The sequence below is a fragment of the Ammospiza caudacuta genome, chromosome 2 (assembly GCF_027887145.1).
Source record: "Ammospiza caudacuta isolate bAmmCau1 chromosome 2, bAmmCau1.pri, whole genome shotgun sequence".
Taxonomy (NCBI): domain Eukaryota; kingdom Metazoa; phylum Chordata; class Aves; order Passeriformes; family Passerellidae; genus Ammospiza; species Ammospiza caudacuta.
This window is the reverse complement of record NC_080594.1, coordinates 87,931,078-87,947,847: the sequence shown is the minus strand read 5'-3', so window position 1 is coordinate 87,947,847 and position 16,770 is coordinate 87,931,078. Positions and strand designations below refer to the sequence as shown.

Below are 16,770 nucleotides of genomic sequence, written 5' to 3'. Positions count from 1 at the left end.
ACCATACTGAAACAGGAGCTGCAGCAACTACTCCTGTCCCAGTTTGTAAAGAGAAAAGGGAAGGCTACAACCAAGCACAACTGATCCTTTGAAAATACTGGTTAGGTAAAGCTGTATGCAAAACTTGCTGGATTTGCATCAAAAAGCCCCAACTTTACCAGATCAGAGTAACAGGCTGGCAGAAAGAGGAAGGCAGGAGCTTGTGTTCTGCATGGATAGGCGAGATGGTAGCTCCTGCTATGGCAGTTTAAGCAGAAGGAAGGATTTGAATCATTACTAGTAGCCAGAGAAGCTGCTCCCTCTTCTGTAACAGAGGTCAGGTTCTGTCTGTGCTGCACCATGCTGCCCTGGCTCTGCAAACCTGTTCTGTATTCCTGATGTTACAGCTTGAACTCACAGAATTGCTGTTTTGTTTGCTGTGACCCTGACATTTTCAAAAATAACCAAAATAATGAAACATTAATGACATTGCTTCAAAAAAAAGAGGGGGGGGAGGGGTGAGGCAGGTAGGTGGTAATTCACTTTACTAAAGGCAGAAAATAAAAATTAGGGAAGAAGGTTTTATAAGAATTTTCTATTATGCATGTGAAAGTTGGAAATACTTGGGACAGAGACTAATAGTTACTGCTCAATATTGTCAGGTTTAGTGCTCAGTGTTTAAGAGAAATTAAGATTTTTTCCTAGGACAGAAATCCCCAAGTTACCACCTATGAAACAAAATACTGCTGCCTTCTTTATGTGTCATAACATACAGGAAGGGTGAAGGTGTCAAACAAGAAAAACGTTTTTGCTCAGAACTAATTGGAAATGGAAAAGTTACACCTTTTGTGCACCTTGCTGCATTTTTTCTTTTAGGTAGGAAAGGTTATACTAGATAAAGAATATTTAGTTCCTATCAAGTCTATAATCCTTTTTGAAAAATAATAAAAATTTACATTATAAAAATGGGAAACAAACATCTCCTAGGACTAATGTCTGAATTGTCTTAAACTTTTTTCCCCCTCAGTGATCATAAAATATGTATTTAATAGCAGTTTTAAGATGTTAAGGGACCAATTCTCTTACTGCTGAAAGTTAACTGGTAAGAATTAGAAATTATTCACATAATGATTAGTTCTTTTTAAATAGTTCTTAAACAAAATCAGGCTTCATTAATTAACCATTTCTGCACCAGTGCTGAGCCAAAACCTCAGATGTATGAGACATCCTTAAACCAATGAGGATGTCAGCAAATTAGGAAAGTTGTTCATTTGCTTAACTGGAAGCACAGGGAAGCATCTGGCTGACCAAAAGTGTTCTGTGAACTAAAAGACTGTTTCTTAAAGAAAATCATCTGTAAAGCACCTTGTAAAAGAAATCCTGCAATGAGCTGGTGTAACAAAGCACGAGTGCCTCTGACTCGTGTCTCCCACACACCGGGCAGCCTTGTGTGCACTCTCACCACGACAGACACCACTCCAGAATGGCAGCTCTCAAGCACAGATGTCCTGGGGAAACCTGGGATTGTGGAAACTTGCTGATAGATTGCCTGGAAAATGTCCATAATATTTTGCTGAGGAAATTTCAGTTAATTTCTCTCCTCAAAACAGAGTTCTCTGCCACTCCAATACCTGTATGTTCCTCACTTCCTCTGTACCTCTTCTGTCAAATGCTCATTTCTACCCACTGTGGAGTCAATTCCATGGCTGAGAAGCACCTGGAAAGAGCTGAGCAGGAGAAAAGATGTGCTGTAACCTAGCCATGAACTACTAAGAGGGAAGGAAGAAAAACAGGTTCTCAAAGGAATGCATTCTTGGTTTGACACTATGGGTTAGAAACACTGACCAAGTAACATCTCCACAAATCCATATCCTGGGTATAACATGTAATTATCTGTCTGTGTCTGTTTTGGCCATCCTCATGTCTTGGGTAGGGCTGATCCCAGAGCCAGCTGACAGGATCCTGGAGTAAGCAAGCAGGAGTTACTGCTTTTGGCTGAATGGTTTGCTTTAAAATTCAACTTCTATAGTTGCAAAGTTTTACAATCTTACTGATGCAGTGTTTGCATTATACAGCAAATGTAATTTAACAAATACTTTCCATAATAAATAATTATTAACATCATTAGAGTTTATGTACTGGGATAGATTATATCTGATCACTTTACTCAAGATTCTTGTAAACAAGAATTCCTCATCACTTGTAAATGTGTTTGGGTACACAGGTATAGATTGCAAACCAAAATATAAACTGTGTTAGAAACTCTCATTAGGAAAAGGCAAACAGTCCCCATTCTAATCAATCAAACTTCCACCTTTTAAAAATATTAGAATCCTGTAAATCACCTTCATGTTAAACAATTTTGAAACAAACACTTTAAATAACCTTCATTTCCATAATTACTGATCTCTGAGAATAGATTTGCAAAGAGGAAAAAGAATCAACTGACTAGAAAATTATTCACAAAGCACCAGTAGAGTTTGTTTTGTTGTTTTTTCTCTTTTTTTTTTAATAAAGGCAAATCAAGCAATTAAGGCTCTAATACAAACAATTATGCATTGATTTCTAAAATTTTTTTCTATAGAACCGTTTTTTACCCTCCACAGCCATTATTTCTATAGCTTCAGGGGAAAATTATACCAGTCCAGTCTAAAATGGTCACCTTGGACAGGAATGCAAAGAGGTTTCAAAAATCTTACAGGCTTTTAATCAAAGTGTATAAAATTTTAGTCTAGAAAAATAAGTATGGATTGTATACAGTTACTGTGCTTGGAAACTGGAGAGAACAGTGTGAGTGTGCCATTCAAATGGCACAGGCATACTGAAAAATGCAGGTGAGACTATTCTTCAAAACTGTTGGTGTGGGTTTTGTTTCTTACTTTGTTTCTCACACTTTTAGCCTAAAGAGGTGCAAGAAGTACTGTTAGGTGAGAATCTAGTTGCTGGCAAGGGACTGATGAATTGGTGGCTGGAAGCAGCGCACGTGTTCCACGGGTGTGCTCTCTCCATCACCGGACTTCAAATACTTGTCCAAAATAGCAATTATTTCATCATTCAGAATCTGGAACTTGCGAATTCTCTCAACCATTTTCTTCAAAGGCTGCAAACATCAAACAGACACGGGAATTAGCTCTGGATATGAAAAGCCTTAGCCAGAAAGCCAGCAAATGCTGTTACCTCATCTCTCCCAGCAATGTTACAAATATTTCCCTTGCACTGCTAAGCCAGTGGAAATAGAAAGTGCATTTTGGTTTTTGACTGCTGCTTTGGGTGCAGAGAAGCTCAATTTACAGCAGCCTTGTCATTTTGAGAATGAGCATATATAGGATGGAAGGCATTAAGAAAATCTCATATATTTGTGACATCAGAATTCTGCTTGACCAGCCTTCCAACTCCAGCCTTAATCTTTTGTTTTTGAAAATCCTGGTGTCCCCATTTTCAGCAATTCATTCTAAAGAAAGGGTTGCCATATCTACGCTGCATCTGAGTACAAATAGCTCTGAGTTGTTGTCTTTATTACTAAAGCAAATACTGATGTTTTCAACTCACCACATTCTTGATAACCTCATCTTTGCCATCGTGCTTTTGGACTTTCAACAGGTGGTAGCAGAAATCCAACACGTCAAAGCGCCGCTGCTGTCCCAAAAGCACGATGATCATACATCCAGCCCAGTGCAAGCCATCCCCAAAGCACTGCCTGCAACAGGAAACACCACAGAGCACGTTTCAACTGCATCTTCAAAACACAGCCACAGCAAACACTCAGTGATCAGCCACTTCACTAAATAATAAATATGTTAGACATTCATCTAGAAAGCAAAAGCTCTGGTACATTAATTATCATTGGAGATTATCACAAGCAATTCAAATAGATGCTTAATAAAAAAACAGAACGCTCCCTCCTCCTTTAATTTCATGTAACAGAGTTACTCCAAAAACATTTACTACCCATTAGACTCCTGTGGCATTACATTTCATTTTCAGTGGAAACAATGCTTGCAAAGAAAACCAAGTGGGAATTCAACACCACTCTGCTCCTTTAGGCTGCAGGCATGAACGGAAGTAAATGTCCTATGCCATTTTTTAATTGCCCAGTAAAGAGCATGTTACATCTCAAGAATTTTTCAAAATAAGTATATTCTCAAAACCAACAAAACCAAGAACAAACAACAGTTCCTGGTTAATTCATGTTAATCATGTTAAATTCCAAGTGCTCATTCCTGCTTTTAAATTCAGAGAAGAAATACTTGTTAAAGTTAGATGCACAAATATTCTGCTATTTTATTTAAGCTGGGTGTCTATTGGGGCACTACCCCTATTGAAAGACACGTGCTAGGGCCCGTTTGTCACAGGATCATTCACTATACACTGGCACTACTTAAAATAGAGGGTTATTTTCACTACAGCTAACAATAGTATCTGTGTTGGTGGCTGATGAGCCCCTCGTGGCGATGGCAGCACTTCTCCCTGGTTGTGCCCTCGGCCCCTGCAGGCAGGCACACAAACAGCCCCGCTGGCACTGTTGCCCAGCTGGCAGCACGTACTCCACAGTGAACTCGTGCGTTCCCACGGGGATGCAGTAGACGAACTGCATTGCGCTCCAGAGGCGGTGGAACTCCACACACTCATCCACGTGCATCACCCCGTTGCTGGGCAGGGGCCCGCGCCAGATGGGATCGTCCAGGAAGGAGCGGATCCGCGTCAGGATCACCTCGAACATGGACAGGCCGCAGCACAGCCGTTCTTTGGTCAGCAAGTCCCCTTCCCTTGCGATTGCTATTTGCTGAAGGGCAGAGAAACAAAAGTAAAATCCTGGTAAAAGCCACTTCACCACAAAATTTGATTTTTAAAAATAAATATATTTTTCAGTTTCACGTGGTTTATTCTAGGAGAAATGTCTTCTGACTTAAAGTGAGGTCAGACACTGCTAACCTGGGGATCAGATCAGTGGAAAAACATTCAGAGAAAATTGTAAAATCCTTTTTAAGCAGACAGACTTAACCTAAGTAACACTAACTGCAGTAATGCTAGTCCTGGATTTATCTCAGGGAAGTTTAAAGAATTCTTGGTCTGAATGGAGGCAGAAAGCAAAACCAAAGAGTTCAGTGCTCTGCTGTAGCTCCTGCGTGTGCTGTCCTGCACAACTCCCTCAGCTGCTGCTGTCAGAGATGAGAAAGCTCCAAAGAGGAGCACCAACAGGCTCAGACAAAATCCAAAAGAGGAATGCTGCTTATGCTTGTCCCAGCTTGTGCCATCACACAAGCTCTCTCCTAGTGCAGCAGCACCTACGATGACAAAAGCAGTCTGAGCTCTGCTTCAGGGCATTCTGCTCTGTCTTTCTACTATTCACATTTCAACCACTAGAAAACTGCTAAGATTAGCAGGGTATTAATGCACCTCAACCCTGAGAAAGGGGGACTGCGATGGCAGTTCAAGAATGTTCTCTTTGGTCATTGTTTCCAGGAGACCTCAACTCAAATGACAGCTCATTTTCCAAGAGTTTCTAAGTGGCTGAAAGAGTGACAAACTGTTTTAAAAACATACATACATGTGCACAAAAAAACCCTGATTGCTTTGGTGGAATTTGGAGGAGGAGTTCCCAGGCTGGACCTTACACTAGGAGGATATCCCATGGTAAACATAAATACCAATTAACATTTTGCCCCAAATGAGTTACTTCTGCCTCAGTCTCAAATGTTTTAAACTTCTAAGCTTTAACAGCATCTTCCAAATTTATGGATTTAACTAAAAACCATTTCTGTGAACAAGCTGGATGTGCAGGTTGAAGTTCTGACAGAGCTACCAGGACAGGCTTTCTGATGATCAGAAATTTCTTGAATTGCTTCTGACACAAATGAGAAAGATTACCTGGGGTGTGCCAAGTCTTTCAATGAGAGGAACCAAATGTAGTGAAGCATATTTTGATTCCAGTCTCTTCATTTTAGCATCAAGTCTTTCACCCTCTGAAAGAAAATGTTAAAAAAGTGAGCAATCATAAATTGCAATTAACCAAGAGAATTCTTAATTTAACACAATCTTTATCCAGGGAGAAAGAAAACATTATTTTTAGGTAATTTAAGTATTAAATAGCTGGGTAATCTTCAATGCACTTTTAGAGAAATACACACATATTTTAAAATGCTACATTACATGTGCAAACAGAAAGAAGGATTTGTAGTAGAGTACATCTAATTAACTAAATTCAAGGAAGAATACAAGGCTCTGTTATGCTGCTGTTGCCAAGATACTTGATCCCCACTTGTACTGAGACAACTAAGTTGTCTTTATGCATAAAATGTTTGTCTCTAGTAGGTGAGGTAAAATGAGGATGCAATCTTGTGTACAGCAAGGCTAAAAATCAGTTGGCACTTCCTCAACACTGGCAAGTAGGAAATGTTCTCTGGCAAATGGGAAAATACTGCTCACAAGGGTCTGGTTAGTTTTATGTAGAGATGCAAGTAGCTACTGTGAGCTTGGAAATATTCTCAGAGTTTTGTAGTTGATGAGATTTCTCCAAGTAGAATAAATCAGCTGCTCCAGCAATGAGAAATTGAAAAGAAAGGAGACAGAGGAGAAGCACAGAAAGAAGAGAGGGCAAAGAGGAGGGGGGACAGGTCACTTTCTGATGATGAAAGATGAGGAGAGCAGACACCATAGGACGCAACCCTGCAAATATTCACTACTACATACTCAGTTTAGTGAAAAGGAAGTGAAAAATCTACAGGGACCCTCTTTGTTTACTTACTTGCTGACAGACTCCCTATGCCCCATTTAACTGACAATTCTATAAGCTAAACAGCAGCTTCAAAAAAGTCTCACTATGTCCACAAAGCAGGATAATACTGCCCTGGGCATCCATCCTTGCCATTTGCACAGAGCATTGCCAGGAAACATTTGTTTTTTCAGCCAGGCAAACAGGCCTGGATCTGATACCTGTGTCCTGTAATTACCAGCGCTGTGGTAAAGGGCGGCTGGAGGTGGTTACTGAAGGCACGGCAGCAGGAAGGAAGGGGAAAGCATTACCCAAGGAAGGAGTTTTCACTTTGCCCATACCTTTGACGTGAACCCTGGGCAGGATGTTCTGGAATGGCGCTGCGTGCAACAGGTCACACACTTCCTCCAGAGACTGGAACAGAAGGAAAACGAGAGGCATTTAGGACAGAAGCATCAATCCTCAAAGCACAGCAGACCCCCACAGCGGGATTCCAAAGGCAGAACGAGACTCCAAGCGCAGGCCGATGGCGCGGCAGGAACAGCAGAGGGCAGCCGGCCTCTGTCACGGCGGCAGGAGCCGCGCCGAGCCCGGCCTCCCCTCACGGATCGCTCCCAGAGACCACCGCATTTCACCAGCCTACTCTGCACCCCCAGAGAAACCCCGGCAACTCCCCTCCCACCCTCCGCTGGCAGTTCATAAAGGACAGGGTATTTATTAAATAAACTAATGGAGGATGAGTAATTTCGGTGGGAAAGTGGCTCCGGCGCAGACAAAAGGGGGAAGAGGATGACTCACTCACTGCCTGGTTATTTTTACCAGAGCCACAACCCATTATCCTAATGGGAGCTTATCGTGGTGGGAGCGTCTCCCTGCCAGGCAGGCTGAGACTATGACAACAGCAGAGAATCATGTCTTCGGAAGTATTTTACATCTTTAGGGACAGGGGAAAGGAAGACATCTGTCTCCTGCTTCTTTGGTTCTTTGTACACACAGGGAAAATGCAGATGACCAGAAGCAGATGCATGACTTTGCTACGACCCTCATGTTTGAAGCAGAGACCATACTAATTTGTAATCCCTCAAGATTAATATTAGAAAAGTTGGTCATCATCCATACTCTTAGCAAGGCTAGGGTGCTGGGGGCTCATGTGCCTTTTCCAGTTCCTTTTCTAATTCTTTGATGTCAGCCAGGGAAATGCATGAGACTCATCCACTACCACAGATATACTCAGAGTTACACTTTGCACTGCGCTAAAATCTAGATTAGTTATGAGGGATGACCACAATGGAAAAATATTGAAATACAGGATATGGGGGCCTGACTGAGGACAAAAACAAGAGGAGAGGCAGCGAGCACAGGTGTGTGACTGGAAAGTGTAACCTCAGTGGTGTCCCAAAGAAGGTACCTCCATGCTGGTGTCACTCTGGTACGCCCTTGATCCTCCCAGGAGGGAGTGATGGCCCCACCTGGCCTTTCACCAGGCACCCACTCAGCCTGAATCCAAAGGAATCCAGCTTCTCATTCTGTTTCAGCTGTGCCATTATTGACCACAGCTTTCTGTGTGTCCCCAGGCCCTACAATTGCTCTCCACCATGAGGGAGGGATCCTCTAACACCATGAGCAGGAACCCTGAGGAACAGCCTGTCTTCGTTACCTTATCTAACACCGACAGCTTTAATACACCCTAGAGAAGCCTTCCGTGAGGGTCTATTTTTGTCCAACAGCAGGCCCCCAGCCAGCTTGATGAGGAAATGACGTGGCTGGTTTGCAGTCAGCAAAGATCTCTGCATGCTGCCCAACCTCAGCAGCACTGTGAGATTGCGCAGCCTGGGCAGGGTGCCTGCATGCACAGCAGGAAGAGACATCCCCAACCCAACATTCATCAACACCGTGCAGGTAAAGAAAGGAAGCCAGCACACCTGTTGCTGTTCTGATCCATTATCAATGCCCACCTTTCCTCTGTAAGCACCCAAAAGCATTGAAAACAAACAAATTACAGGTCTGGGCATCTTGTTTGAACAGCAAATACTAATAACATGGGAGAAGGTGGGAAAAGAAAACTGGAGGTAGGGATAAAGATCAGTTGTAGCACTGTACCATCAGCTGTAGGCAGGTTTACACAGTCTAAGGTAAACTCTAGATATACCAGAAGCAGCTGAAAGGCTGACACATTTCACAGTTTTGTTCAAGCTAGGACAGATGAGAGGATTTCTGCACCACTGTCAGCCATCCAAGCAGCAAGGAGGATGTCCATGTTAACCTTGGGATGTTTCAGACCTCAACAGGAATGACATGCAGGAAAGGAATACAGCAATACCAGGGGATTATAATTTAATTATAATTTATGGTGAAGATTGCAATGTCAGATCCTCAGGTACCTTGCAAGAGGCAGTGTCTCTCACCCAGCAAAGTCAGGCATCACTGTATCTAACAGACATGAAAGCCCCTGCAAGACTGTGAGAGAGGAGTGCAGGGAACTGTTCCTACCCATCTGCCCATCAGTAACAGCAAACTCACAGATTTCAACCTTGTTATTGATGACGTTAGTAACAAAAATATGAGAGTACATTTTGAGAGACAGATGGATTTTAAACTAGCACAGCAGGCACCTACCAGACTCTGTTCAATGAGGAGGCAAAACAGGACAGCATTTCCCACTTCCCGTAAATTCTGGAAGCAGACAGTCTTCAGCTCTGCATATTCAACAATGTCCTTCAACTGATGGTGAAAAAACTCCAAGATACCTGAAATCAGAAGAGAAGTGAAAACAAAGTCTCAGAAGCCAGCAGAAATCTAGTGATGACCACACAGGCACACTGTTACCTCAGGAAAGCAGACAAAATATACTGGCCATGTGAATAAGAGTCATAGGGATCAGGATGAATTTCAATTTCTGCTTCAAAAGCCTTTTCTAACCAATTTGTCTATTCAAAGGTTGCACAAATGTGCCTCCGTACACTGTTTGAGAATACAAATAACCAAGGGAGCAGGTTTGGACTTCCCTCTCCACGTATCAGCACTTGAGATTTTATCTCCAGACATGCAGCCTAGAGGAAACTGAAAGGAGCAGCATTTAAATGCATTAAAACTCAGAGATTATGAAGTGTTAAGCCAATGCACTGACCTTTTTAACTGGATAAATCATGCAAAATGGAGTGCCTAACTTTTCACTCCCAGAAAAGGGATCCAGTATAAGAGGTAAGAAAAAAATACCCAGGAGCAGGAAGAGAGACAAGAGCTCTCACCTGCTTTAAGCCCTGTTCAAGCCACTGCTCCCCAACCTGCTGCACCACTGACACACTCAATTCACAGCTGCTATTCTCAAGGATGACAGCGCCAGCAAGGAGCAGAGAGCTCAGATACAGGGAAGAAGGGTAGTGTCAGGATATAACTCTGACAGTGCCACAGGGCCAGAGGTGATCTGTGACCTCTCAAAGCAAATACAGAGATCACAAGTCAAGCTCTGCAGGCAAGGGTACACCAGATCCCGCTGACAAGCACAACCAGAACACAGTTTCTGTCAAAGTTTTGCAAAGCTGTTAAAAACCAGCTAAAATTATGATTTTCAGACCTACACAGTTTACATAAACATGCATCCTTTCCATCAAACTTCTCCTGAACAACGGTGATGTGTAACATGCTGGTGGACTTCCAGTCTTGCCCTCCAGCCCCAGAAAGGCTGCACAGTCCCTTGGTTAGAAAAAAGCCCAGGAATCCACAGGTTCAGCAGCTTCTGCAGAGACCCAGTCTGGTCATCTTTCAGAGATTCAAGCCATGTGCAGGATGGGAGAGGAAGAGCAGCATAAACTACAGTAGGTCAGACAGCTCTTCAGCTCTTTGCAAATTAATTCTTAGCAGCATTTCTCCACCTTTCTGCACAAGCCTGTCCATTCTAAAAAGCCACCTAAACACTTGACTGAGAAGAAAATGCATCATAAAAAGCTTTCAAATTGCATGCTGCACACAGCAATTCATTTCCATTACACTGAATCACGTCAGATAAATGCCCACCCAACTGCATCAAAGGCAATTGAGAGAAGGCAAGGAAAGAGAACACAGATGCCCTTCAGCACCTTCCCATGAGTTCCTTTGACACAACTGATGAACACTTCTCATGCAGGAGATCATACTTGGCTCTCTACCCAGTGAGGCAATGGCTGAAGGGAGCACACAAACATGAAATCCAGCCTGCAGTGTATCACTTCCAAAGAAATTCCTCAAAATCAGAGGTGCAGAATGCATGAAATAGAAGCCTCTCTGAATCCCTCAGAGAGAGAAAGGAATGCAGGGATTGAATGGAACCTTTAGAGAAACTGAAACATATTAAGCCACATAGACATGAAGAGCGTAAGTTTAAGTAAGTAGAAATATATCTTAAGTGCCTTAAGAAACTGTATTAGCTAGGAAAAAGCCCTAAAGCCTAGTTTAAAGTTCAGTAGTGCTATCTTTCACAAAATTAACTTAACTCTAGACATGGCAGAATACTGTTTGCATTTCTAGATAGAACAGTCAGAATTATATGCATAGATTTTGTGTAAGAACTGACACTACTTCCACATTAGAATCAGGCTCAGATAGGTGCAGAAAGAATATTTTAGAATCGTGTTTTTAGCTAATTGGATGATTTATGAATGAAATCCCCCTGTACTGAGGTGAAAAAAAAGAAATAAAAAAAAGGTGTGGGAGCTGCTGCTGCTTCTGCTTGGGACATTGGGACTCTATTCCAGAAAGCTTTTTATCATGGACTTTAATACTCTAATCTCTTCACCTTCGAGACTGATGTATTCCAGAAATAAACAACTTTACAGCAACCAACAACTGCTCCTGTCTCTTTGAAGACCCAAGACCCACTGACACAGAGGAACTTGAAAACATACAGTGAAGGAAAGAATTAGGTAGGTAACCCACACACTTCTACAGAAAGCCTCATATCATTAAAATTAGTAACACAAAACGTGTGAAAGTGCATGATGAGGGGAGGCACAGCTGGCTCTGTTACATCTCAAAGAATTGTTTGTCAATAGAAAACTGACATTAAATGAATATTCCCACATGTATTCACTGAAGGTGAATTTCAGACCTAACGTTAGTACTTTGGTAACTTCAGAGAAAAACAGAACTGAAAAACTGATGGAGAAAGGTCAGATGTAGTGAGAGCTTGCTGAGCTTAATTTATTCCAAGGTAACACATTTACAACTAGCTAAAAAGCAAACAATGCCAGCACATCACCAATTCCCACCTCCCCACAACGCAGGGGCTGTGGAATGGAAAAGCTGTGGGAGAGGCTGTCAGTGCTCACTGAACACTGCAGGATACCAGCTAGTCACAATCCCCAGGTGTGTGAGAAGCAGTGAACACTTGTGCTTGTCATTTAAACACACCTGCCCACCATGGCAGTGCTGAATACCAGGACTCCCATTTTAAAGATCAGACTGAAAAGGTTGAAAATTGTTCCCCAAAAATTTTTTGATGCTAGGAAGAAAATGCAAAGTTAGGGAACTGAAATCAGCTTTACACAAACCTTCAGTGTGTTTTAGTTACACACCCTAGTCTTTCTTTAGTTTTTGTTGATGAAAAGATTTCCACATCTAGAAAGAAAGGTTTTCTAAGGATGAACTGCAAGAAATCAAATACTTTTCTCATTCCAAGACTTTCTGCAAACAAAAGTCTGATGTGTTATCCTGGACTGATGTCCGTGCCATAGAGGAAATCAAACTAGAACATCTACCACTGTTTCTGGTCTTACGATCTGTGCCACATACAGAGATTGATGGTGAACCAACAGAAGGCCTGGAATACTCCCTGAAACACCATGAGGAACTGTGGACTTGGGGGTCACCATGGAGACAAAGCACCATCTGAGCAAACAGGACATTGGTGACATGCATGGCCATGGAGATGCTCTTGCCTTTAGCTTGTGTGGTGGGTGGGGAGCAGCGTGGTGAGAAACAGAAGCCGAGCAGAACAGCAAGGAAGATTCTGCTGCTGCAACATGGAAACAACCATTGGTCATGACAGGGATCAAAAAGAATAGGGTTTTCAGACTCCATTCAATTCCCTACCCAGCCTGTGGATTTTGTGGGGAGTTTCAGGAAAAAAGCCTGACATCTGGAAAGATGAGAAATATTTTTTCTCAATACGAGCAGTGAAATCCTGAGAACAACCCATGTCACCTGAAGCAAATATAAAGGAGCAGGATGGCACAGAGAGAAACAGCAGTAGCACAGAGAACTGTGACCAGAAACAAGAGACTCATACTGAAAGTGTGACAAACCAAAATGAGACATTAAGTCCACCAAAAAGCAGCAGGACAGTAAAAGTCAAAGAGTCTTGAGGTTCATATCATAAATATTACCTACTGTCTTTTACAGTCACTCCAGATGACAGAGCTTGTGGAGGCCCTGGAGGGGCTTCTCCTAAGTTACACCCCACTGGCTCCTTCCCCTGTTCCTATGCCCGAACAAAGGTGTTCCTGAGCCACTCCTTCCCTTTTTCCCAAGGGCCTCACCTTGATACTGCCGGCAGACCAAGGCCAGCCGGGAGACCCCTGGGGGAGAGAGGGTGTCCGAGAGTGGAACATCTCTGTACGGCTGAATTAAACATCTGTGGATATTATGCAAAAGCCTTTTTTGCTTCTTTACCCTGGACTTTACTAGCAGCAATTCAAGCTGCAACAAGAGCTCCTCTCAAAGTCCTTAACAAAATTCCTTATTTCTTCACTCAAAGCCCCAGTCTCCATCTACAGATATATAAATATGCACACCCACACGCATTCATGAACAAATTGTCGTATTATTTTGAAAATCTGACAGCCAGTACTTAGCATGCAGGTGTTCCAAATGCTGCCATCATTAGTGTACTTCTTCCCTTTAGAGCAAGAGCTTGATTTACCAACAAAATAGAAGAAAGTTTACAGAGCTACACAGGCTATTTCTGATGAAAGACCAATCTGCTCCCCAGTGGAGTCCTGTGGCAGAAATACATCATCGTGTTTTCATTCATGTTTGAGCAATGACATTCCAAATTACACTTCTGTGCACATTACACAGAAGTGTATTTTTATGGAAGACTATGCATGCCTACTAAAGCCCTGGAAAAAGAACAAGTGTCTCAGGAAAATTAATTTCACTTAATTGCCTGCAACCTTCCTTCTTCCTCTAATTCTGTTTGTGGGTGGAATTCATAAGTTACTAAATTAGTTACATATACACACAGAACTTTGCAAGGTAAATGAATCAAGGTATTTTGCTCCTCCTCTCCAAGAAAGCAGTTTTAATTAAATCCCTCTGTTCCTGCAGATGGGAGACATTAAGTGTCATAATAATTGATTACATAATCCCAGTTTCTGATTTACACAGATCTCAACAGAAGACTGTTGATATAGAATAGATCCAGTAAAGTACAGAAGATTAGTAAAGGATTAGGCTCCCTCTCTGCTTCCAAAATCCTATCTCAACAGCACTCAAAGAGCAGATGCCAAGTTTCAGCTGTGCAGTCTGTACACTGATTAATTTAGGAAGTCAGAGCAAATCAACACATGCAGCTCAAAGCTGGTTGGATTCCTTCACTTTGGTCACTTTTCATTTCTCAATTCACACCTGCAGACTGAAATCAAACATGTTCCAGAGATTATAACAATTCTGGTTCCTAAAAGATTAGGACAAAAATAAGCTATTAATTCTAGAACTGAATTTCTGACTACAAACAAACTGGACCTTGATTATAATTCTTGGTCTAGTTGTGTTTTGGGTTATTTTCTGCAAAGAACTGACTTGGCTATTTTCAAAGAAAATCTACTAATCTGCATTAGCAAAGCTGCTCCCAAGAAACTGGGTGCTAGTAAACATAAAAAATCTTTAGTTTCTGTTCACTTTCATAGAGACCTTCAAATGCTGCATCCAAATACTTCTTTGACTTAAAAGAGACATCGTTAACTCTGCATATCAACAGAGCTGCCATTCATTCCCTTCAATGGAAATATTCATCAGGTTTAATCATATACATGTATGCAGGAATTATGACCATGGAGCCTGTGCACTGTGTTTATTTTGCTAGAAAGAATTATTTCATTTTTCTGCATATCAAATGAATTCTTAATGTCCTCTTAAAATCATCAAGGTGATCTGGGTTTCCCCTAAATTCTTTCAAACAGTCTGTGATGCCTTCCCAAGTCCTTCTCCACTGGAAAGGTTTCAGGAAGACCTATGAATACATTTCCTTCATGTAATGTGGACTTCATTGTGCCCTCACCTGAATTATTCTCCTGCTTATCTGAGTTTGATCAAAAACCTGGGACTACAGGTAGAATTACAAATGCTTCTGCTATGCCCCAAGTGATGCCTCCCTTGCAGCCTCCAGCCACTGCTGCCCTTCCCCATGCTTCCCAGGCCAGGCTTGCTCCAGTTCCTATTAGACTCTGTCCTGAAATATTCCAGAAAAATAAGGGGTGGAAGAGTCATTTTTGCCAGACTGCTGTGCAGAAACAGCTCCCAAAGTGTTGCCAGCAGCACAATCAGTCCAGGGAGGGATGGGAACACAGCAGCCCATGGCACAGGGCTTTGGTGGGATTCCCCAAACTGCCATGCCAACCTGGGGGACTTCAAGAGGTCATGGCTTGGGATAACAAGTGCTTTGTCTTGCACCAGCTTTGAGTGTTCTGTTTCTTTGGTTTGATTTTATTTTTTAAAGAAGAAATATGGAAATATTACACTTAGGGAAAAAAGACACAATTTGGCTCTTTTCTCATGAAGTTTATATCTTGCTAAGGTCATTCGTCTTTTAAAAAATTTATTTTGAAGGAGTGGTATACCAGTGACAAAAGCCTCATCTCACAGCAGAGCTCACAAACTACTTTTCTTCATGGCATTCAATGACACTTCAGAATGGCAGGATACTCATTCATTAAAAGCAGAAGTGACAGGTTCAAATACTCAAAAACCAGCAGAAGAAATTGTTACCTCCAAGATGAAATTTCAAGCTTAAACACTTACAAGGCAAATATTCCTTTAAGAGGTTTAGCAACTTTAAAAGGTCCCTTTAAAAATCCTTATGCTTAATGTATTTTTAGACAAATATTTTTATGACTACAAGATGAACAAGCTCCCACTGCTTTAGACTGTTCCTATGGAAACAAACCCATTGGCAAAGAGGAGTCCTGAACAACTCTGATGCCACTGTCTGTACCCTGCTCCTTTTAGCAGCAATAAATCACCATTTAGAATTCCACAAATCTAGAAGGCTGATTATGAAGGAGCCAAGGAATTGCAATCAGCAGAGTCCAAACAAAACTCTCCAATTGAAAAGTATTGAAGTGCATCAAAGAGCTAGAGGCTTACTTACTGAGTGTGATTAAATCACTTTGCACATGGAGAATGGACCCAGGAAATTAATTCTGAATTAATAAATGCATCAAGATAGATGAGAATCTACATACTTCATCTAAAGACTGTAATCACAGTTTTGGCCTGTATATGTAGGTTGTGCCAGTTATAAAGATGTTATAAAATGATTTGTTATGAAAGAACAGAAGCAGAACACAGACATAGCCCACCTTACTACTACAACTATCAACTTCTGAGGAAGCTTTTGGAGGCAGAGGAGGGAACAGACAACAGTTGGTGTGTTGGCTTGCATCTTCTGTGACAAAACACATAAACAAGGTGTGGCAAAGACTGCTGAAGAGGAGAATTTAGCACAGAAATGAGAGGACAGTGACTGAAAGGAAGCATGCTCTGAGCCTGCCCTTCTACAGCCTGGCAGCTCCTCTCCCGAGGAAGGGTAAAATCTGCAGCACATCCTCATCACAGGGAACATTTTCCTTTCTCAGCCAGTCTGTTCCAAGGGCAGAAACTCCATGATGGTGAGGTGTCAGAGAGCACAGGGCAGCTTTTCCCTGGTGTGAGAGAGCCAGGGAGGATCTTCCCCAAGCTCTTCTGTCTGGCGACTACAAAAGGGAAGGGAGAGACGGCGTGACTGTGCTTTATATAAAGGCTCTCTCTGCATTTTTTGGAAGAGTCCCTCCAGGGGGTCATTATGTGTCCTCTGCTAGAAACGGTTCAGAACAGGAAAAGAACAT

General features: G+C 42.1%; 1 protein-coding gene across 3 annotated transcripts in view; it reads right to left on the bottom strand.

The window, feature by feature from the left end:
- Window positions 1-2,093: 2,093 nt before the first annotated feature.
- CYFIP1 (cytoplasmic FMR1 interacting protein 1) overlaps window positions 2,094-16,770 on the bottom strand; it is a 75,471-nt gene continuing 60,794 nt past the window's right edge. For 2 of the 3 annotated variants that reach the window (XM_058800368.1, XM_058800366.1), the window contains 6 exons: window positions 9,308-9,438; window positions 7,033-7,105; window positions 5,848-5,942; window positions 4,524-4,762; window positions 3,529-3,676; window positions 2,095-3,079 (listed from right to left, as the gene is read on the bottom strand). In XM_058800368.1, coding sequence (XP_058656351.1) covers window positions 2,915-3,079; window positions 3,529-3,676; window positions 4,524-4,762; window positions 5,848-5,942; window positions 7,033-7,105; window positions 9,308-9,438 — 851 coding nt within the window. In that variant the 3' untranslated portion in view covers window positions 2,095-2,914. Of the gene's footprint in view, window positions 3,080-3,528; window positions 3,677-4,523; window positions 4,763-5,847; window positions 5,943-7,032; window positions 7,106-9,307; window positions 9,439-16,770 lie in introns of all 3 variants that reach the window. The other variant, XM_058800367.1, reaches the window with a different exon arrangement.